This window comes from Pyrgilauda ruficollis, unplaced genomic scaffold (genome assembly GCF_017590135.1).
Source record: "Pyrgilauda ruficollis isolate IOZ18807 unplaced genomic scaffold, ASM1759013v1 scaffold14, whole genome shotgun sequence".
Taxonomy (NCBI): domain Eukaryota; kingdom Metazoa; phylum Chordata; class Aves; order Passeriformes; family Passeridae; genus Pyrgilauda; species Pyrgilauda ruficollis.
The window spans coordinates 6,573,196-6,596,414 of NW_024512543.1; the positions used below are offsets into that span (position 1 = coordinate 6,573,196).

Here is a 23,219-nt window from a genome sequence, read left to right on the forward strand (position 1 = left end):
TGAGTTGACACACTTTCCATGAGTAATTGTCCTCTAGACAGTTATTTTTCACAACTGGAACAAAATATGATAAAATATAATATTCCCAGCACTATTATTTTTATAGGAATTGCTTAGTAATCCACGCAAGTCACCAGTCTATTAAGAGCTGTGATGTGAGGGGTGATTCAGAGTGAGATCATGCTGAGATACTGATTCCTTACCATAATAAAGGCAGCTTGATTGCAGTAGCAGTCCAGGAGTTAGGTAAGCTGTGAAGGGCAATACAGGCTCTAGCAGCATTAGTCAAAATGGCTTTAAAACAAAAAGATAGGGACAGTCAAAGCAAACCTCACCCTGATAACCCCAGTGTTTACTATTCTCACAGAAGTATTCCTTTACTTGTGAATCCTGGTTCATGTCACCTCTTAAGAATAAAAAGCCAAAAGGAGAAGGTTCTTTAAATTAAATGCCATCAGTTGTAAAAACTGGGTTTTTTTTTAATCTTGTCCTAATTTCTTAATATTTGTAATAGTGTGGCTCTTCAGCTATCATATATTTTGTACTGCAAGAGGTGTCATTTAACAAAGGGTGACAAATAGCTGGTAAGAAAAATCCAGTATGCTTTGGAGGTTGCTTCTCATGGTAATTAGTCCACATACCCAGTCTTTCACTTATTTTGGGTTGGTGGGTTTCTTGAGTCAGTGGTTGTGATCTCCCCATGTCAGAATTACCTTTATCCAGTCAGAGCCAGTTTCAGCACAGTTGCTGAGTTGTCTTTATTAGTTTCTTCCTTATTTTGGGAATTCTTCCAGATGTCCTTGTGGCCAATAAAGTCTGCATTCTTTGTGTCCTCTGTCAGTAGTACATTCTTCCCAAGCTTTGCTAACCTCCCACTTAGGGCTTGACATGCCTGAGATCAAGCATGTCAAGCCCTGAACTTTAAGGAGGCCAACAAGTACTTTAACACCTGGGCATCACTTAGAGACTGTTTATTAGCTGCTACCTGCTTTGTGGATTGTATCTTCTTTCTTGTTAATTAGGCTTGAAAATATATAAATATCAAATAACATCCTTTTTTAAGAGAATTTTTACATATTTCACATTTTACAACAATAAGGCAAGACCATGTTTCATAACCCCCTCCTGATTCCCTGTAACTCTCTGGGCAAATGGTTAATTATTTCTGTCTCTTGAGATGTCAGCATCATAATAAGTCTCTTCCCCTTTCATCTCATTGTTGTAGTTTCCCTTTATTGCATTCCATGTTTTTTAGGTCAAGCTGTTCTCCTTTTCCCAAAAACTGACCCGTACATCTGTTTCTTATCTCCATCAATGCAGCTGGTGGTGTTCCTCAAACAGTGTTCAGTACCTGCAGTGTAAAGGCCCAGAGCCAAGATATTTGGTTTATTTAATGTTTGCACCAAGATGGGTGCTAGGTAATAATTCCTCAAAGCCAGCTTGGAATGCATGCATTTGCCTCTCTCTATCTAATAATATTCATTTTTACTCATAACTGACTGGCATCATATTTGCTAACTAAGTCTGCATGTGCATAACTGCTCATCTTTTGAGTCAGTGGGTTTCTTGAGTCCCTGGTCATGATCTCACACTTCCAGAGTTACTTTTTCACCTTTCTGAGCCAATGCAGTTCACCATCTTGTTTACCTTCTTGATTTAAGATGGTCCCCTTAGAACCTATTGGCTCGGGTCCTTGTTTCTTTGTTCCTCTAGTGATCTCTTTAGGTCGTCTTAACTTTCTGGTATAATCCAGCAATTTTTCCATGTACATGGAACAGCAGCTCCTGTAACTCACAGAGCATTGGCACAACTTCTAGGAAACAAGTACAGTCTTTTATTCAAAAAGGGTGTCAAGGGAAGAGTCATACAAACACTGACTAATAGTCACTCATGCTTAATTACTGATGCCTATGACAAAATTCCTAATGCACATGTGCAAATCTTGATCTGGTTCATTATATTATAATTTACACAGACAAGTTTTCCTGGGGGGGTGTCTCTGAGTATTACAGTAATCAAAGGTAATTCTAAGTTACATTTTCCTTCTATCAGCTATCAAGTTACTATTTAACCTTATATTCTATTACAGTTTCTGCTTGAGCCTCTTTGAAAAATTGGTTGTTAACTAAATAAGGATTTATTGTATTCTGTTCCTGGGGTCTTTTCATATAGCATTCTATTCCTGAGGACTCTTCACTGCTCCATTACTCCAGCCCTCATTGTTATGGTTTCAAAACTGACCTACAGCTGCTAGGGGCTTTTTGTGAACTTTTATGCATTTCCATCTTCATGTCACATCATGACCACAGTAAGGAGGTTCAGCTACAATCTTTATAAGTAAGCATTTGCAAAGGGTAATAAAATGTAAACAGTGTTGGGCAGCAAGACCTTTTATTCTTATTTTTGGTTAAGCCAGTCTTCGGCTTTGTCTGTTTTATTAGTCTTGTGCATTCCCATTTCCATCCCATCTCCCTTTGGATCTTGAAGTATTGCTCTTGTCTGCCCTATATTTCATTTTCTTCCCTTTCATCTTCTTCCCTTTCCTGTTTTGGATTTGTTTGTTGGTTTGGTTTTGGTGGGTTTTTTTTTGGTTTTTGGTTTATTTTGGTTCATCTTGTTTCTTGTCCTCCTTTTTGTCTTCTTCATTGACAATGAGAAAAATATGGTATTTTTCATAAGAGCACCTATTAGTGTTTAGTGCTAAGCTGTACAGTTAAATGTCAGGATTTCATGCAAAATGTCACCAACACTGTGAAAAGACCTTTCCAGCCCAGACATAAATGTTTGTTACTGCAGTTTATAGTAGCTGTTGTTACAAAAGTGATGGGACCTGAGGCAGATCCCTTTCAAATAGCTTAATCTCTTCATTCAATATTTTAATGCATTGATTGTGGAAGAAGAAAGTGCAGGATTACTTAGTCCTGTTTCTAGCATTGTTCTTCTCTTTTGCTGTACTAATCTTTTCTTTACTGGCTTCTCTTCACAGTAAAAAATATTTATATAATATGTAAATAGATTACCAGGGGAGAAAAGAAGATCACAGATGGCATTATTCCACAACTAGAAATGGTAGCAGCAGCTGGAATAAGCTTCAAACTGAGAAAATACTTAGTAAGACAACTCAGAACTCTTTAGGAAAAGCACAGAAGGAAGCAGAAGTGAGACATGATGTTTTAGCCACACTAACACAGAATTTTGCAACCAGAAGTATAGATTCAAAGTAGTAAGATAAAAAGTACTGAAATTCAGTTTTGCTACTGTGCTCTGATCTGGGTAGAGTGATGAGAGTGCTGTATGTGCAACAGACTCTATTCTCTGCAAGATAGCCAGGAGGAACCAAGAAACAAGGCTCCAGCGAGGAGAAGTGAGAAAAAGATGACTCCATAAATCTGCAAAATGAGTGCAAAGCAGAGGAAGATGGCTCTATAAATCCAATAAACAAGGAGATAACACAGGAACAACTGCCTGATAAGGCCAAAGAAGAAGTTTGCTTGACTTTTGTGCTAACCTTTAGTCATTAGCACAGTGAAATATAATCCCATCAGCCACTTTCCCCTAGAGCATCGGTGGCAAAATAAAAGAGTAGTGTGCCTTTAAATGAAGGCAAGAAAATGTATAGGCAATGACTGCAGGGGGAACACTGTTGTTCCAGGGGCTGGGATATATAAAAGTGGATACAGGCACTGCAGATGTGCCAGCTCTGTCACCCACTCTGCACACATGGGAAATGCACCTCTCAACTCTGTATCCATTGGCTTCTTGCACAGCTGGTGAGAGAACCCATAGCTGTGACAACAGGAGTGTTGGTGACACAGCCACAGAGCCGGATCATCCTGCTGTCCTGGCAGCAGCAAATCAGGTGGGACAGGTCTCCACCATTCACCCACCCCTTGATCAGTGCCTCAGCGAATCCTCTCCAGCACTGGGGTGCTGCAGGGCCCCAGAGAGGTGTTTGAGGAAGCCAAAGGGGTTATGTGTCAGCTTTCCTGGATGCCCAGAATTTTCTAGATTGGTAAGTGCACTTGTTCCTCTTCCTTCTTAAAAAAAAAAAAAAAATTCAGCCTCCACACAAGCCATGCATGAATGCTCAGTGTGGGGTTGAACCAATCAGTGGGTTCAAGTGTGTGCAGTGCAGAGACTATTGGAGAGGCCAGCCTAAGGATAAAACTATTGGGTAACATTATATTTAACAATGGGAACAAGTCAAAAGATATGAAGTATATTATTGCCACTTCTTGTTCTCTCTAATCACGTAAAAGTAATTTAATTGTGAAATGTCATTTTATTATAAATTTTTCCATATTGTATCTCACAAATAAATTTTGTGCCATCTCTGATTTTCTAACAGCTTTGCAAAACAAACTTGTGTAGCAACAAATTACATTCTTTATTCTCTTAACAGTGTATTTAACTCATGTAAACTGAAGACATTACATTATTATTAGTATTACATTACTATTTTCCTGTATCACTGAAGAACAGAAATTAAGGAATAGGAAAACTGTCATCTGTTAGAAATAACAAAAGTCCTTGTTGTAGTCAACATCATCTTCCAATTTATTTTACTGTGTTCTTCTACAGTCACTGCTGTTTTTTTCCAAAGGGACCATAGATAAATTAGCCCTCTTTTTCCTTGAGAAGCCATAAATAAGTTACTGTAAAATTACCTAAAGTATTTTAGATGTTCTGCTCACAGCTGGTCTTTTGTGAAGCAATGCCGTGTTCTTTACAGATCAAGGCACCTTAGCTTTCTTGACTCTGGATCATTGCATTCTTCATTATGGTAACTAAATGTTCTAAAATTTTTGAACTTAATAAAAAATGAAAACAAAGAAACGAGTTTTCTTAGGTCACTCTTTGGTGCATTTGGCTGAGACCCAGAAACACAGCTGAGACCCAGAAAAACAGAAATTACGGACTTCATACCATAATATTCCTACAGCCTCTCCCATCCTGAGGACATTGTCTCCATTCTTTGCTTTGAAGCTGAAAACCCCAGCACCACTGGTAAGTCACTGTCCTTTTACCAGTCATGGGTGGGAGGACTGGCAGCCTCAGTAGTGGAAAATGAAACTCCTTCCTTCCAGAGAGTGAGCCTGGTTAGTTAGCCAACACCCCTAGGGCAAAAGCTATAGGCCACAGCTCAGGTAAATATGAACACAAACACTTACACACACTTTACAGACTATAATCTGCTTGTATACAGCATTATGAACTGAAAACGTATGGGCACAGGACTCTGACTATGAAGGCCACTACAATGCCTTTGCAATCACTATTACTTCATAAAGACATCTGGTCTAGTCTTGTAAAAACACATGTCAACCCTGAAATAAAAATCAAAGAATCACAAATCCAGAAGCTCATCAAGTCCTATGCTCGTATTTTGCAGCATTATAAAAATCAATAATTAATTAAAAGTATTTTTCCATTCACAGTAGTAATAGGCAAATATTTCCATTTGTGAGCCATATGGACACATTTATCTCTGTATCACTAAAAAAACCTCATTGATGATATTATTCCACAGTTGACTGTATTGATGTAAAATGCATAACTATATTATATAACATGTATTATACAGTATGTTGTATAATACAAGGAAAGTGTGTTTAACATATTGTACATTTACTATTTAATACAGTTCTGTAGCAGTGCAGGTGCAGCTTTGGGTCTTACCACCTAATGGTTGGGGTGTATGGAATTCCAGCATCACAAAATGATAAGGTTGTACCTTGACAGTTTTTAAGACAGACTTTGGAGTACTTATACTCAGGAGCTTTGACAGTTTTTTATCTCTATAATGTAAGTTCTGAGCTCTGATGATTTCAGTGTCCAGGTTTTATAAATGAGAGCTGCGGTCAATACCACCAGCCACGTTCTCATTGGGGAGAGGAAGAACGCCAAGGTGCCGTACGTTCGCTGCAGGAAGTAGCAGGAATAGACCTGCCAGGCCAGGAGCAGGGCCATTGCCAGGTGAACAAGCACAGCCACGAGGCGTCGGGCATGCCGGATGTGGGAACGGAAGCTGTGGCCCTGGCATCGCAGCAGCAGGCACCAGCACAGATAGGCCATCAATGGCAGGTTGAAAAACATCAGCTGAAAGGAAAAGCAGAGAAAAATAAGACAGTGAGCAAGCCAAGGGTTCTGGGTAACATCTATGAAGGCTTAAAAACATATGCACAGATAAAGCTGTCCCATTCTAAGGGCTGAGTACAATTCCCAGAGATGGAATCTCAGAAGGCACCTCTCCGACTTTGCAGCTGATAAAGCTGCGACTGCCTGGGCCTGAGTCCCAGGCCAAGCATTCCTGCCCATTCCCTTGCAGTCAGAGGCACTAACACGCATCTGACATTTCCTGGAACTGATTCAGGAAGCCGGACTTAGCAAAAAACTAACATGGCAAAAGCAGACGGTCTGTATGTCAGCTTAACTCTGACCCAGCCCACTGCGGTGTCACACGGGTATAAGGGAGGCACCATGAAGAAGGAGGCAATGCTGGTTTGGCCCTCTATCTTAAATGCCAAGGAATGACACTTTGTCTTTCAGATTAATGGGGAAACCGCTCCTGGGAAAACTGGACTTGTGTGCTTAGAGAGTGACACCTACTGATCTGAAGGGTTATTAAGGCTGCAAGGGCTGCCCTGGCCACTCAGTTTTTTGCTTAATGGCATTGTGTGAGCCAAGGGCAAAACCAGAAAATGTATAGAAAATTTAGAGTTATAAATCTGTAGAGACAGCCTCTAATCCAGATATCCAGGGAATCCAAAGCAACATAACTTTATTACAGAAAAAGAGAAGTTTGTGAAAATAATGCACAACCTCCTTCCTTTCTTTACATTTGCAGAAAGGTAAGAAAGACCACTTGTAGTCAGGCATGGTCACTAATCTCTCTATTTCCAAGACTCATTTCTTTAAATCTATTTTAAAAAATGGAAAAAAGCCCCTGAGGAAAAAAAGTGCTGGTTTTTAGTCTTTGTTTTATAAATACTCACCTGTAAAATCCCAACCACGAACGTCATACTGCCCTGTAAGAAGGAACCACCAACAAACACTCCAAAGGAAAAACAGGCCCCCATCTGTCCATCTATCAGTTCACCTACAAACCACGGTCCTGCAAGAGAGGAAACCAAACATCACTGTCAGGAAACACAACAGAGACACAGCCCTTTCCCACATGGCCCTTTGTACCCTGAGACTTCCCTTCCTACTGCTTGTCCAGAGTAATCAGCCTCATGTTTTGATATTCAGCAAACAGCAGTATGGTGTGAAAATACCACACAGTATGACAGGGGGTTGTGGCATGCAATGAAAATGCTTTTGAATTAGTTTCATCTCTGTGACAATTTTCAACATCACATATAATATCTTCCTTATGAGAGAGGTGAAAAGGGTAGCTTTTTCCCAGAACTACAGTAAGATATATGAAAAATGTGGTCACAAACAATTCCAGCCTGGCTCAGCACAGAAATTAAAATAGGCAGGCTGCTCTGTGTTATGCATACTACACAGACTAACAAGAAAATAGCTATTTCAGTAACATGTTATCAGAGGAAAGCAAGCTCAGATTGTTAGCACTGATGCTAACAATCAAAAAATAAGTGAAAACCAAACTGAATTTAAAAATACTCACTTTGCTTTCAGAGTAATTTAACAATCTAAGTGTTTAATTAATTCAGGACTTCTAAGTTAAGCTCTTAGAAATAAACCTTTAGTCTCTTTGGACATGAACTTTTAAAGTTCCACATAGATTTTGTAACTTAAGTAGATTTTCCCCATTCTCCAAGATGTTAGAATTCTTAATTTTCATCAGGATCTAATGTGTAATTTCAAAATACTAATTTATGTTCTCCAATACTCTAGGCTACTTACCCAGAATGGTGTATAAATTCAGAACCAGAATTGAGTAATAGAAGGTGTTTGTTTTACTGAAGACATGAAGAGAATATGAAGTCAGAGTAAGTAATCCCGGCTTTTCTAAACAGAGACAACATTTAAGAAAAATACACTTAATTCAGTTTGCAACACCTCCCCAGATATATATGTATGGATAATACTGGTCTTTCTGAAACAAATCTGCACGCTATTTACTCATTCTTTTAAATAAGGAGTATGAAATAATATTTGGTATGTCTACAGAAAAATGCAGAGGAATGCATTACTATTACTGTGATAACTTTAAGTAAAGAACCAATAAATATAACAATCTATATTAAAAACAGCAGAGGAACCTGCCATTCTAAAGGAATACACTTACTGTATGTAAATAATACTGAACGACCATTCTATACCCAGAAAATGAAGTTAGCTAGAATGAAAAACATGGAGAAAGTATGTATTAAATTAAAAGTAAGAGAATCAAAACAGTAACTCTGCAAACCCAGAAAGGTGGGTCAGCATGGACTAGATTAATTGGATTCCCTTTGATTAAATCTACTTTAGTGAGACCTGATAGCAACTCAAAATTAAGGCTAGGCATTAAAATGACATTCTGACAAGTGTGTGGTGTTAGCAGAAAAAAGCAGTAGTAGCTCTCTAACTAAAGCAGACATTTCAAAAATCAAGCCTTCCTAAAAAGTTAGCTTGTAGACTTACACATATTATGTGGTCTTCTCACAAAGAATTAACCCCTAGAGGGAAAACTTCACCTTTGGAAATCAACAGCTCTAACAAACTTGCTCATTAAGTTGTCAAACATTTATCATGGTCCACATGGACCTAGCTGACCACAGAGTTAGTTTTTTTAATATTTAACTACTGAGTTCCATAAAGGCAACTGAAAATCTGATTCTTTTCTATGTAAGCAGTTGCTGTAGTTACCTCAGGATGCTACACAATTAGGAGTATAAAGGAAGGGACAAACACTGACATGAATAGGAAGGGAGGTGGCTTCCAGAAAAATCTCATTAGTAAGGTGTGGTTCAAATGATTGTTTAAAGGATAAACGTCATGAGCTTAATAGAAATAATTTTCATTAACTAGATGGATCACAAAGTATCAAGTTATGACAGAAATGGCCTTAATATTATTTTGAGAAAGACCCAATCCTGTTCATGTTCTTTGCAAAAGTTAACAAATACTGTCTTTGAAAAAGGAAATCTGTTTCTCCACTTAGGCGAGAGAGAATTCTGTGACAACTGTAGTGAAACAAGCACACATATAGAAAATACAAACAAAACATTCCTTTCCCTATGTATTGGATTCTTCAGTGAGAAAATGAAAACGAAACCTTGGACTTCAATCAACTTAATTTTTGTTTAAACAAAGATACCTGCTCAAGTTTCTAGTTTACTTTATTTGATATATTGGAGGTTTCCCAGTTCCCTTAAAAGCAAAACAACAGCTTCTGAGATACCAATCAAACCCCACAGAAGCAGATGTAAAATGCATATAGTGATTAACAGCACAATTACTTACATATTGTTAGCACACAGGTCAACAGTAAAAACTTTAGGGGAAAATAGAACTACTAAAAACCACAGGCAAACATTAGTTGATACCTTTGAGTGCTGGCTTTTGGAGGTGTCGGAAAACAACAAGCAAGGTAATCTGAACCAGCACAGTCAGTCCAAAGAGCACTCGAGCCTGTAAAGACAGTTTTGACTATAAGCCAGCCCTGGAATAATTACAGCCTTGGAGCATGCCTTATGGATACTGATAGAATGGTACAAAGATTCTATTTGAAACACATATTCAAAGCTTGTTGGTATCATTAAACTGAAGAGTAAAAAAGGAAACTTAAGAGTTTCTAAGTTCTAGAATTTGTACTGTACTGACTTGAATTCTTCTGAATGTCTGAAAGCAATAGACACAAATCTTTAAAAAGAGAGTTTGTAAATAACATTGAAAAAGTGTAGTTACACTTGCAAGGCAAAACATTGTCTGAGCACTGTTCTGAGGAAAAATGCAGTTCAATACATGGTGTAGAATGCGTGACTGATTAAGAAAACGAAGATAATAATTACAGTCATGTGGACTTTCTTATGTAGTTCTAGAAATGCACCTAGACTACTAAGACATGACATCCTTCTTTGCATGTACTGAGCTGTAACACACCTGGATATGACCTGGAACTTACTAAAGTCAATGGGGATTTTGCCCTTCACTTCACTGGAGCTAGTTATAATGTCAGCAGCTGACAGTGAGAATATTTGCAGCATTCTTTCCAGAAAACATATTTCAACAGTTCACAATAAATTTTTCTTCAGTTTAATGTTTCTTTTTTCTACTCTCTCCAGTAGCTCTTTTTCAATTTCTTGCTTGCACAAAATGCGTGTATACTTATGCCCAAAAATGGATAATTGGGACTAAATCCAGGATGTCAACTGTTTGTATAAACCATTGTTGCACATTTGCAGTTGAAGTGTGCTACTTGAGAAACTTTAAATGTTTTGGAATTCCAAGAGTCATATCTGGAAAAAGTAAACTGCATTCAAGTCTACAAATTCCTTCAGGAATTACGAAAATGCCTACTGCAGATTGGGAAACCAACATGGCGTAACAGCTGTTTTGCTGAAAGTACTTACTAGAACATAGTGGTCAGTGAGAAGAATAACAGATGACCAGAAGTCAAATCTAAGAGAGAGGTTTTCTTCCATACCAAATAAATGGCCCCGTGTGCCAGTTCTTCCTGATGCATCCTAGATTGACATAAAATGAGAGGAATTACGTAGCAGTGGTACAAAAAACTGTCTAGTTAAAATTCCTGATTATCATTGCAGCTTTTCTAGAAAGATACAATTGATGTAAGCTTCTCTGGCATACTGCTGTATTAAATTCTACCTACAAAGTATTACTTACAGTCAATTCTGCAGTTTCAAGTAAATTGATGATTATAAAATCATAATCTGAAAGTGCTACATATGAAGAAGAGCCTGTCAGAGATTCACCAACTTACAGAAGACTGTGACTGTTTACTGTTCCCCCTCACAATTGTTTTCTGAAAGTTCAATTCTAGGTAATAGCCCATATTAAAATATTTTGAAATTTTGTTGTGCTTCATTTCTGGTGTGTTGCTATAAACCCATATAGATAAACAAACATTTGTTTATTGTCATTTATTCAACAGTTTCAGCGCAGTGTTCCAGATGTGGCCTGGCAAGCACTCAGTAGAGCAGGATAGTGACTTGTCTTGGCTGGTGGTGCCTTTGTGGATGCACCCTGGCATCCAGTAGATTTTTCTCTGCTGCACCAGCACACTGTTCATTCACACTGAGCTTGTGGTCCACAGGACACCGAGGTCGCTTTTCACAGACCTGCTCCCCAGCCAGGCAGGTCACAGCCTGTGCTGCACTCCTGGATTATGTTTTCCCGGGTGCAACTTCTTACACTTTTCCTTTACGAATTTCATAATGTTCTTCTTGGCCCACAATTTGCCCTTGGTTAATCTGTGTTGGCTCTTCCTAGTCATGTGCTTCATCTGACTTGAGAAAGCCCCCCACAAGGATTTATTTCCTAATTTTCTCAGGGACTGAAATAAGACTAATGGGCCTGCAATTTCCTGGATCCTCCCTTAAGCCCTTCTTATAGACAGGAGAGTCACTAGCCTTCTGCCAATCTTCTGGGATGCCCCTGATCTACACAACTTCTCCAAGACTATGGAGAGTGGCCTCACAAAGATGTCAACCAGGTCTCTTAACATTCTGGAGTGGAAACTGTCAGGGCCCATTAATCTGTAGGATCAAGCTCCTGTGCCAGGTCTTACTCCAACTCTTCCTTCATTTTCAGTGGGTCTCTGTTTGCATCAACCTTGATCCTTGTTCCCAAAACCTGAGGCCCGACACTGCTAGTACAGACAGAGGTGAAGAAAGTGTTGAGAACCTTTGCCTTTTCAGAACTGTTGGTGACTAATTCACCTCTGCTGTTTAACACCTGGCCAGTATTTTCCTTCTGTTTCTGGTTGTTGTTTATACATCTTTAGAACCCTTTCGTGTAATTTTTGACATCTCTGGCCAATTTCAATTCAATTTCGCACTTCTGTTGTGTCTTATTTTACTTCTTATGAAAAATAATATTTCTTTCTTTATCCCAGCAGCTTAATGAATATTTTGGTGCTTAGCAGTCAATATTTATTCCTTTATTAAATCATTTGGGTTTTGTAATCAGACAAATATGAAATTAAGTCTGTTATCATGTATTTTGTTCCTAGTTATGTGAGGCAGGAGGGTGATAGAGAAGCCATGACAAGAAAAAAAATTAATACAAAGAATGCCAACAGGTACCTTACCTGGACAGTCACATCTATGTGATGGAACCCTTCACTGTAGTTTTGTGGGTTCCACTTCAGCACATAGAGAGGACCAGACACCTGATGTGCATTCCCCAGGTGAACTCCATCTATGTAGACTTTGACAGAGATAATGACAGAAGGAGAGAATGCCAGAATTCTAAGGAGTAAATAAGGAGCAAAAGAAACAGATTTGTTATTGGACTTGCAGGTATGTCATTACTTCCTTAAGAAAAAGTCCCTAAAGGTTAAGCTGCCTTGTAGTAGAGTCCAAAAGATTTAGAAATTAAAACAGTGAAATATCTATAGGCTAATGATAATGTGGTAGGTCTTTCCTACAGTTAAAAAAAAAAAGAGTTCTGTGTGGCACTACACAAAAGAACAGGATAGAAAAATGGCTGTGGAACAGACAAAAAGGTGGCAGAAGTTGTAAGGCCCTGGCAGAAATAATTTTAGAACTTTTGCTTCAAAACACTTGCCAACACAAGTGGGATGCCTCCTCCAGCACACACAGACACATAACCGAAGACTTGTAGATGGCTTCATAAAAAATATCAGGCTCTCTCTCTCTCTAAAGTCCTTTGTTGTTTGGAGTGGGGTTTTTTCCTTCTTTTTTTCCCCCTTTTTTCCTTTTTGCTAGTCAGAATATAACCTCTCAGAGTTTGTAACTGCATGTAAGACAAATGGAGTGGACTGCAAGACTGATATTACAGATCTCAGATACCAACAAAGGTATTGTCACTTGGCAGTAGGGTTATATTCATAGAAACAGTGATACTAATACAGACTCAAAATATTGCACATGCAATTCCTTTCATTTCTGGTAATATGAATGGCGTTCCGGAGCATGTTTTAGTCAATGCAGGTGTTTCATACAGTTATGGTGAACAATTCTACCAGTTCATATATTTAATATAATCATAAGAATGTTCAGATAAGGTTCTGAATAGGAAACTGGAAAATAATTAGGACTTCTAGTAGAATACTGCTCCCTAACTGAAAAGTATGACAAACTTATTTTTATTGTAACCCTGTGTATGCAGTATTTCAAGCAGATTAATCTTACAGCAAATATAAAATGATGAAAAGGGCCTAAAAATCTGAAATATAAACGTAAAAATTAAATAGATAAGGTAAAAATGGAAAGATGGAGAGATTTAAAATTAATACGAAAATTGACAGAGGCTTCTCATGTTTTAGTATATAAAGGATGTAGAATTGAAAAGACAAAGCTAAGAAGTCTGAATTGAATAGAGAAATAATTCAGAAAAATACGTAGACAAAATCTTGAAATTATCAGAGTTGATGTGAACATATGAGATAACACAAATTACATGTTAATCTGTGCATATTGATTACATATGAATCTATTTTAGCTATATATTAATTGATCAGCTTTGGTTACATAAAGTTCATTTAGGGGAAATAACTGCATAAATAAAACAAACATGAATTACTACTACACACTCTTTTTATCACAGATATGATACAAAGCAAGTTCTCTGGAATAATCTTCCAGAGAAAAGTGAACTCTGAGAAGAGTAGACACACATTTGAAAAAAAAATGTTGTGTATATAATTAAATATTGTGAAATCAAGACATTACAGGGTACCTGATATGAGTGGAATAAAGAATTTTGACTAGTGGTTCATGAGTAGAACTGCTGTAAAGGAAGGATTTAGGATTGGTGATGAGAACTACAGGCCACTCTTCAAAGTTAACATCTGCGAAGCTGAGGAGGTCATGATCAAACGCGAGGATCCTGTATCTATAATGAAAGGAAAAAGATTTTGTTAATACAAACTGCCATGTGAACAGCTGATTTCCATGCTTCTCAAGTTCCTAAAGAACCTGGCTTTATTTTCCATTTATTCCCTTCTGTAGTTGATCTTACATTTTCCAACTATGCTATATTAACTCTACAGTTGCTTACCTCTAATGAGTACTCAAAGTTCCAAGTGTGAAGATCTGTTGAATTTTGCACATGAATCAGAAAGATGAACCTTACATTAAAGAACTCAAATATAATGTACATTTCCACAGTGTCTGTGTAGGTACTCTAGTTCAGGACAACAACCCCAGCATGCTCTTCCTCTGTATTCATACCAGTATCTTTCTTTGGATTACTGCAGAATAAAAGCTAATATACTACTATACACTACATGTAGCATCAGACACTTTTTGATATACAAGTAAGGTAACATTTCTCAGGTGGACTACTTCTGTGTCAAGAATTCTAACAGCTACAGCAGAGCATGTGTATTTTGAAGTAGTGATGCTGAATTTTACGACAATTTATTTGTCTAAATTTGAATACTAAACACATACTATCTGGATACATATTTAGATGTCCCCTTTTTAGTTTTTAAATATCAAGAATTAATAAAAAAATATTTAATTTATTATCATACTGTTGGTATGGGGAAAAATCCCAAATGTACACACAAGGCCATTTTTTTCAAAAGCACTAATAATAATAACCAATCAGGCTGATCTCATGCTTCTTTCAAATTCACCACACAGCATAAAAGGGAATCACAGTACAGCAAGGTAGGTTTCATATAATAATTTCCTCATATGGGCTTTTCTTACCTCCTATTATCCATCCAGTCTCCCAATTCAAGCTCCAGAGTGCCACCACGGTGTTGACTGTGCAAGACTGGCATCAGCCCGCCCATTGTATGGAGATGTCCACATAAATAGGCTGTGGCAGAACTAATAAGAACTGTGATTATTTGGGTGGGAAGGAAATATCACTGCAAAAAACCTAGAAGTGAGAGATGAGCATGTGAAGACAGGCAAGAAATGTACTTCATGCTGAAAACACACAGGATAAGAAGATCTTACCTCATTAGTGTTCGTATTCCAGGGGATGGGGAGATGATAGTTGAAGTGGGGTAGTGGCCAAACCAGATAGTATGGTTGCTGTGTAGACTTTCTGTTGCCATCAAAGACAGCTCTGCCATTTGATTCTGAAACAGGCAGGTGACAAATCTGTTTTGTTAAATAAATGTCTAACGTGCATTATAACTTAAAAATGTAAACACTCTTATAGATGAACACAAATCTTTCAAACAATTTTTCTATATTAAAAAAAACCCAAACCTCCAAACAAACTGCTACAGAAATAAAACAGCCAGCAAAATGAAATGCAAAGACTTATACAATACCGTGTTTAAAATCCCAAAAAAATTATAGGGTCTCTTAGGGCCTGGGCTGAGTGTGGCATCCACGCAGATGAATGAATAGTTTCCAAAAGAGGTAGTGTGGATATAATGGAAAGAGCCATCTTTACGCCAGGCAGAGTATTTCCTAACAAAATAAGATGAAAATACTGCTGTTAGGAAAGCTTGTAGCCATGACAAACATACATTAGTTTCTCTCTTTTCATTGACAACAGGTAATTTCGCTATTTCTGACTTACAAAACTGAAGTGCTTTTGATACTTTATGCTAGATGGGAATTGTACATATCTTCCACTGGCAAAGACATGACATTTCAACTAACAGTACCACCTAAATTGCTCTGTTAAGGATTAAAATCTGTTACTAAAATTATTATGAGTTAATCTGAGAATCACTAAAATTCATTAAGTTAAGGTTGTTTTTTTTAAAATTTAATTTCTTTTGGGGTTTTGGGGTGGGCATTTTGTGTGCATTTGGATTTTTTAAATTTGTTTTAGTTTTGTTTTACTCCCTGCATGATTTGTGGAAGCTAAAACATTCCTGAGTTCAGATGATGAGTATAATTTGAGCACAGCCATCCAGAAATCAGTTCATGTCCCTGTTCCTCCACCAGTCAAAACAATAAAATTGCCAGAAAGGTTGAACTAAATAGAATACAAGCCAATATATTAAAAACAAGTTTTCAATACTTCTAATGCCATAAAAACCCTTTCAAAATATTTTTAAGTTAGCATTATCTTTATGAACATCATCAACTTCAATAAAATTTCTTCCTTTAGTCTCACTTTGAGTATGTGAAACAGTTGATTCATCCTCTGCTAACGCTGTGAACATACAATAGGAACCTATGTTTTTGTGTAAAAATATTATATTTCAATAAAACCCATTGCCCTCTTTAATTTTAATGCATAATGAACACCAGAATGTGGTGCTGAATAACTGTTTTCCTAGCTTCTATTTTTATTTCTGCAAACAATTTTTATAATTTTAATATTTTAAAATATACATTTTATATATTGAAAAAACAAACAACTCCATTTCATTCTTCCATCTTCTCTCTCCTAGAGTGTGACTGAAAATTTTGTAGACATTGACAGATTTAACACACTCAATTACAAAACACAGAAGGGTAAGAGATAAGAGATGTGCACAAAGAATTCTCTATTTTCTTAATCAATTCTGCTCTACTAATTGACAATGCAAAAGACAGAGGGAATAGTAGATATGATCCTGGGCTATAGGAAAGTCAGTGAAAAAGCATATATGTGATAACTGAAAACAGAATATTGTTTAGTGAATTTGACCTTGAATATAGCTGCATCTGTATGGTAAATAAAAGTACCTGTAATAATTCTGAACACTATCCAGGCGTGGAATGTTGAATGAATCTGTAAGGGAGTAAAAAAGGAATTAAGGAAACTTTCAGATCAAATTGATCCTTGGCCCTGTATCTAGCTAGGTAATGTTGAGATAAAGGAGTCTCAGCAGGTGCTGAAGAGCTACTTTTCAAAAAATGCATGATTGACAAGCAGACTAACTGAGCAGAGGAGACATTATATACTCAATGCAGTTAAATGGCAATAGTTTTCTCATTCAAGTTTCAATGCAAAGATAAAGGCATTGTGGGAATGTAAACTGTTATTTAGCAACCAAAAACTAAGTATGTCTCCATTTTGACCACAGAACTTTTCAAGAGCTTTTATGGACTGGGTGCATGCTCTGTAAGTAAGACTTAACTCATTAATGTAAAATAAAGTAGTCATGGCATCTCATTTAGAGAATAGCATGTGTAGAACAGACATCAGCTTGGGGAAGTCTGTACTGCAACAGTTCCACTTCTCCATTAATGCTGCTAACAGAAGCCTAACAGGAAAGTGAGTATATATGACAAAGCTTACACTTTTTTCCCCCCAGGGCAGCTTCCTGTACAGCCTACACGATTGTCAGCTTGTGTTTGAATGCTTACAGTGCGGCAACAGCTGATGGATCTAAACTCCCATGACTCCCTTCTATTCAAAATAAACCAAATTTCCTTTAGCTGCTGGATATGTGACACCTTTTAAACTTAAACCTGTGAGGTGGAAGTCTATAAAAAGTAAATTGAAACCATTTCTTCAGTATGGTAAGATTACAGTTTGCCCCTCCATTAAATAATGTGGTATATAAAATAATGATGTGGAAACTAGCATCTGAAGTCATGTTCGACCACTTGCCAGGTAAAAGACTCTTACTTCTCTGGTACTAAAACTCACTCCACTAAGAGCTCGTAAACAAAGTGTGTCCTCAGCAGACATGTGGATGGCAAGCCTTTCTCCTGAGTCATGAATACTAACACACTAGTGACTACTAACATTTTACCTTTATATTCTGTGATCTGCAATCACAGGAAAGAGAGAAATGTTTCATTTTCTTCTTACCATGATTCCCTTTGATGTCTATCCACTTGGTTTTTTCCATGACCCTTGATCTCTTCAGGATTGACTGATAAGTTTTCCACTCATCTTCTACCTGCTCAGATCCCAGTTTATCTCTTGTCTTAGCATCTGTCAGATCACCTAATAGTGTACAAAGGTGAGATATAACTAGAGGCCTACACAGTTTATAAAAATACTGTAACTAGACAAGTATGCCATCCCTGCCTCCAAGTCTAAATGGCTGCAGGCCTGGATGCAATCTGCATGTTTCTGTATCTGGTCCACAAGATCAAGGTAAACATCTTCTCATGCAGATGCAGCAGCCTCATTAGACATCTCCTGACCATATCACCGCAGCACTTTCACCAATTAAGACAATAACTCTCTGTAGAAAGAGAACTCCAGGTCTAGCATTAAGATTATAAAGCCTTGCATACAGTAACAGCTCAAAGTAATTTCGACTTTCTTGTCAAAACTTAATCTATTTCAACAGCAAGCTGTCAAATGAAGTGGCAAGGCTTATTTCACCTCTCTTGGTATGATATGTTCAAATGGAAACCAGCAATAAAATCTTACATTAATTCACAGGTGAATTTCATACAAATGAGCAGGGATGGTTCTGAGAGAGGAACTGTATCCTAGTGGCTAACCACAGACATTGCTCACATCTGTAATTTCAAACACAAAGAATGTAGAATCATGACCAGGACATGAGGAAAGGCAGCTGCCAGCAAGGGCTAAGATACAGCAACACCTATTGGGAAAACATTAGCTATCTTGTGTGATTGTGTCTGTTACACAGAACACACTAAACTCACTGAAGAAAGTGAATGCTGAAGAAAATAATAATAATGCCCTTGTTGAGAAATTATTCTTTTCAGCTTCTACAGTCTCCCTTCAGCTGCAATTCAATTTCCATTGCTTAAGATATGTTTAAAGCTCTGCCTTGAGATCCTAGAATTTTGCCTATTTGCTGTTCCTTTGACAGTGCACTCAACAGGAAATTCACACTTTTCAACTGCTCACCTGTTGCTAGAACAAGTGCTGGCTGAATTACATCAATTGTTTCAGAACAGAATTTTTCAAAGTCAGGAGCTCGTTTGGGATCCCGAAATTTGCTGATATGAATATCTGACACCTGCAAAACAGAAGAGTGAAACACTGCCCCAAGTAGAGGGTTATTGCTACCCAGGTTCTTCTGCAAAGCCAAGTATACAAAAGAATGCAACGTAAGAGCAGTCACAGTGATTCATGTCAGTCTAAGGGATACAGGGAGAAACAGAAGTGGGTGACCAGGGGAGAAGGAAAGTAGAACAAGCAAATGATATTGCAACTCTAACCCTGAAATTACATTTACATCAAGAAAATTTCCTTAAAACTAAGAGCATACAAAAGTATGAGGAAAAACTTAGGTATCCACAGTAAATTGTGATGATTGCAAGTGGCCTTTGCCTTTCACATTGTCGGAGTTTCTGTGCAATGCAGTGGTTTTGCTGCAAGAAAGACTACAAAGTAGTTCCGCAAAGCAATAGGTTAAAGCTACCTAGAACATGAAATGTACTGAAAATTTATTTTGTACCTGGTGTGACATTTCCAGTAGCTGAGTGGAAGGATTTTTAACATTCTATCCAAGCATTTTAATGGATCAAACAAGTGTGTTTAGATCCCATTCCATGTGCCTTCAAGAAGGCAAAGACTGCCTAAGAAAGGATGATATGACTTGTAGAAGATAATGTTAATTTATGAGTCAGTCAAACCCCTCACATCAGAAGAGCAGTTTGGGGAGAATAAGAAAAGTAAGATTTTTCTATTTTTTTACATTGTAGCTTTTCAGTACTGTACAAAAAAACAAACCCTTGTGTGAACAAATGGTATTTGATGCCCAAAAAGCAGTAAGCAAATGCTCATCTGACAATATCACTTGGAAAGAAAAACATTAACTTTTATATTCAGATTAATAAGCCCGCTCTTGTAAAGCTTGTAGTTTTTGAAAAATCCAGATAAAATATCTTGGAGAAAAATTATTTACTTCTACTTATTCAGTCATCTGTATATGAAGAAAATATTACCTGAATACAGTTTTTTAATTCGGATTAGGAAAACTTCCCATTTGGAATGACATGGAATTTTTGCCTAGATCAGAACTGCATGCTAAAAAAGGCAAACACTTATAACTTTAATTTCACTTTCACTGAGGCATTCAAACTACTGTGAAGCAAAGAGTACAGCAAAACTACCTCAATACATCAAACCTCATTTAATCATTGACAAGGATACAACTTGTTTGCTTCTTTTCAGCCTGTGGATGTGCAATTAACTTATTTCAGCAATCAAACAGAGAAAATCAAAACTTCTAGTTTTCATTCTTGAGAAAAAAAAAAGTCTTACAAAAACCTTACTCATGTTCTACCAGTAATTACAGCAAATGTAAATTTCCAACCTTACAGCAGAGAGTGGCTCGGGTGCCTGATTTCCTACAGTGACCTTCCCACTTTTCTTCCTCATGGGTTTAAGATTTTAAAAAAGGTTCAACTTGTCATTTCTAAGAGTTACAGTGTCCCGGGACTTCTGAGAGCTGGGACCAAGTTTCTCTCTTCACTACCAGCCATGACATTTGAAGATCTCAGAAGTGGAGCTTCTTCCCTTTTTTTTTTTTTTTTTTTTTAATTTTAAATTCATTTCAGATTATACCCCAATAAAAAGAGAGTGGGCAAGATGAAAAGCTTGTAATGCTCTTATTTACTTTCCAAAATGTAGGTGAAAGCCCATTTGCTGCTCTTTCCCCTCCCTCTGACTGATGTGGATACTTGGCCTCTCATTGCATCATTACTTTCATTAAAATGGGTTGGAAGAGATTTAGGAATGAGGAGAAATTACCATCATCATTCCTTACCTAGCAAAGATGTGGTTCAGGAGAGGCATTAATGAGGGAGAATTACAAGGTCTAGAGCAACAGTAGAATGCTTTCAGCTGACAGAAATGGGAGAAATAATTAAATGCTTGTCAAACTGAACTAGAGTGTCTATTTGGCAGTGGGTAAGAAAGGAAATTCTGCTACAATAAAGGTGGATGAGCCATTAATAGAAGATTAAAGTAGAAAGACTGTGTTTTAGTTCCTTTAAGAAGAGATAGTCCTGTGTATGGGAAGAAAAACAAGGCAGGAACTGCTGAGGGCAGAACTATCTTAAGCTCTATTCAGTGACCTAGGCTAGACCTATGGATCCACCAGGGAGCCTGAAGCCTGTTTCCCATAACATCACCAGGCACAAGGCTGGATTTGGTGCTCAATTAGTTTCCAAGTTAGGTCAATGATAAAGCAGCTGTTAAAGGGCACGTCTGAAAGAGAACATAACCACTTGAAAGTAAAGCCAAGTCTCAAATTAGCTGTGCTGTGACCTATCCTTGGGAGAACTCCACTTGATGTGACACAACCAGAGAGAACACAGCAAGAGAAACATGGCCTGTGCATGCTGCTTGTCAGTATAGCTCTGCAGCTGCTATATGCTGCTGTATCTGACTCTTCACAGGACAGCAGCTCAGGACAGGGGCTTTCCTTACGTTATTTCAAGTGTATCTCTTGATACTTGTACTCTGCAGTAAAAATAATCCTTAAGTCACTTAAGGAAAAATTATTGGAAAAAAATTACACCACCAATTAGAGAGAACCAAAGGACTTACATATGCTAGCTCATCCACTAAGAGCACTGCCTGCAGCTAATAAAGTGAGGCAAAGTGTTCTTGAGATTGAGAATGAAAACAAAACAGTAAAAGCAGCTATTAGAAGGAAATGCACAGCAATCCCTGGGACATCTCAGCCATAGGTTAACTACAAATATGTAAACACTACAAATATGTAAGCACTTTTGTGGCTAGTTCTACACTAAGTGCTTTGGGAATGCTCTGGGGAGAAGAGTCACAGAAGAAGCCACAGAAGCTCTAAGATGTGACAATTTGCTTCCAGGACTATGCCAGGTCAACTTGGATTTTATGTTTAACCTCGAAACAAAGCTGTGTATATTTAACCTTTGAATACTGGCACAGTACCTTCTACTGCTATAAATCAGTAAAGCTATTTTCTCAGCCACACAACTTTTTGAGATTTTGGATGGGGAACAGGACGGGCAGAGCCTGCATTTCTGCCCAGGGTATTAGATAATACCGCATCAGGTACTGATGCATTATATAGGGTAGTATAATAATTAGGTGATTTTTAATTACCTGCTTCCACTGCACACATCTGTCTGTGTGATAAGGAAACTTCTCTGTGCAACCATCCAGGAGCCGCTCTGGCAGTCACACACACCGCGCGCAACCGAGGCCCCTTCGCAGCTACACCTGACACACTCACAGCCAGACCAGGTTTCCTTGCCAGCTCAGCCCCAGGTTTCCCATAGCAGGGTCTCAGTCTTCGGGATCATTAAAATAATTTAGTCTTGATGGAGTAATTAACAAAATAACAGTTTGACTTGGGTACCTCTAAGAAGGTGCCCCAAAGAAAGGAATCCCCGGGCTTTTATACCCTCAGTCTGAGAGCAAGCAAGTCTGGGGTCATGGGCTCCTGCCGTCACTGAGTGTCGGTCCCGTGGCCGAGCCACAGGTCTCCTGTGCCCTTCGCTGTGTCAAGGATTTCACAGCTCCCGACCTTTCGCCTCGGGCTCCCGTCTCCCCGAGCTCAGCCTGCCCCTCGCCCTGCAGCTCCACGTTGGGCTGCCGGCACTGAACACGCTCCCCAACGCGACCTTTCGGGCAGCCTGGCCAAACGCCTGTAGCCTGGGCTTGACTGCCGCCTCCGCCGTGCCCGAGGCTCGGCCGCCCTCGCCCGCCCGGCCCCGCTCACCTGCACGACCCAGAGCAGGCTGGCGGTGCCCGCCCCGGGCGCGGGCTGCGGGGCCCAGCGGCGGCGCTGCCCGGGGGCCGGCGTATAAGATACATCTTTTTAGATGTTCTTCATAATTTAGTTACTCTTTTGCAGGACTTCATGTATGTTTGCTTTGTTTTTTTCAGCTGCCTTTCATCTTGCTTGTGTACTCTTCCCCCCCTAAAAATCACCCTGAAGAAAAGTTGCTAAATAAACATCAGTCAGCAATCCTGTTAATCTTCAGGACTAATCTTGAGAACTGGTGTTTGCTCACTTTCTTCCTGAAGCACTGCCATTGTATTTTAGCTCTAGCAAGGCTGTCAAGCATTTTGTCTGTATTAAAATTGATCTGAATTCCTGTTTTGTTCTTCTTTCTTCTATTACTGTAGTATCCATGGAGATCTTGGTGGTTTGTGCCATTTCTGCCTGGGCACTGGTGCCAACTTGTTTTTTTAAGAGGTTTGCTGACACTTTCTTTGCTGTCTCTCAGCGCATGCAGGTTCCAATTTTTTTTTTAATCATAATTTTTAAAAAT

General features: G+C 38.3%; 1 protein-coding gene across 3 annotated transcripts; it reads right to left on the reverse strand.

The window, feature by feature from the left end:
• Positions 1–2,580: 2,580 nt before the first annotated feature.
• On the reverse strand, positions 2,581–22,740 carry TMEM62 (transmembrane protein 62). Of its 3 annotated transcripts, none has more exons than XM_041459697.1 (14): positions 22,664–22,740; positions 18,853–18,964; positions 17,830–17,967; positions 16,755–16,800; positions 15,398–15,539; positions 15,075–15,199; positions 14,820–14,942; positions 13,840–13,995; positions 12,227–12,386; positions 10,527–10,640; positions 9,501–9,585; positions 7,873–7,977; positions 6,996–7,114; positions 2,581–6,099 (listed from the first exon to the last, which is right to left on the reverse strand). In XM_041459697.1, the coding sequence occupies exons 3-14, from the start codon at positions 17,867–17,869 to the stop codon at positions 5,773–5,775; spliced, it is 1,542 nt and encodes a 513-aa protein (XP_041315631.1). In that variant the 5' UTR covers positions 17,870–17,967; positions 18,853–18,964; positions 22,664–22,740; the 3' UTR covers positions 2,581–5,772. The 3 variants fall into 3 exon arrangements, with proteins under 3 accessions (XP_041315631.1, XP_041315629.1, XP_041315630.1); XM_041459695.1 differs by lacking the exon at positions 22,664–22,740 and adding an exon at positions 22,045–22,542; XM_041459696.1 differs by lacking the exons at positions 16,755–16,800; positions 18,853–18,964; positions 22,664–22,740 and having other exon boundaries at positions 17,830–17,961.
• Positions 22,741–23,219: the final 479 nt, after the last annotated feature.

What these genes read in the sequence shown, in the direction of transcription:
- TMEM62 (XM_041459697.1), bottom strand. Translation starts at nt 17,869, where the DNA reads ATGGAAAAAACCAAGTGGATAGACATCAAAGGGAATCATG. An exon ending in TTTTTGGGATTTTAAACACG is followed by an intron (nt 15,200 to 15,397) that starts GTATTGTATAAG and finishes TGCCTGTTTCAG; the next exon opens with AATCAAATGGCAGAGCTGTC. An exon ending in GGAATACGAACACTAATGAG is followed by an intron (nt 14,943 to 15,074) that starts GTAAGATCTTCT and finishes AGTTCTTATTAG; the next exon opens with TTCTGCCACAGCCTATTTAT.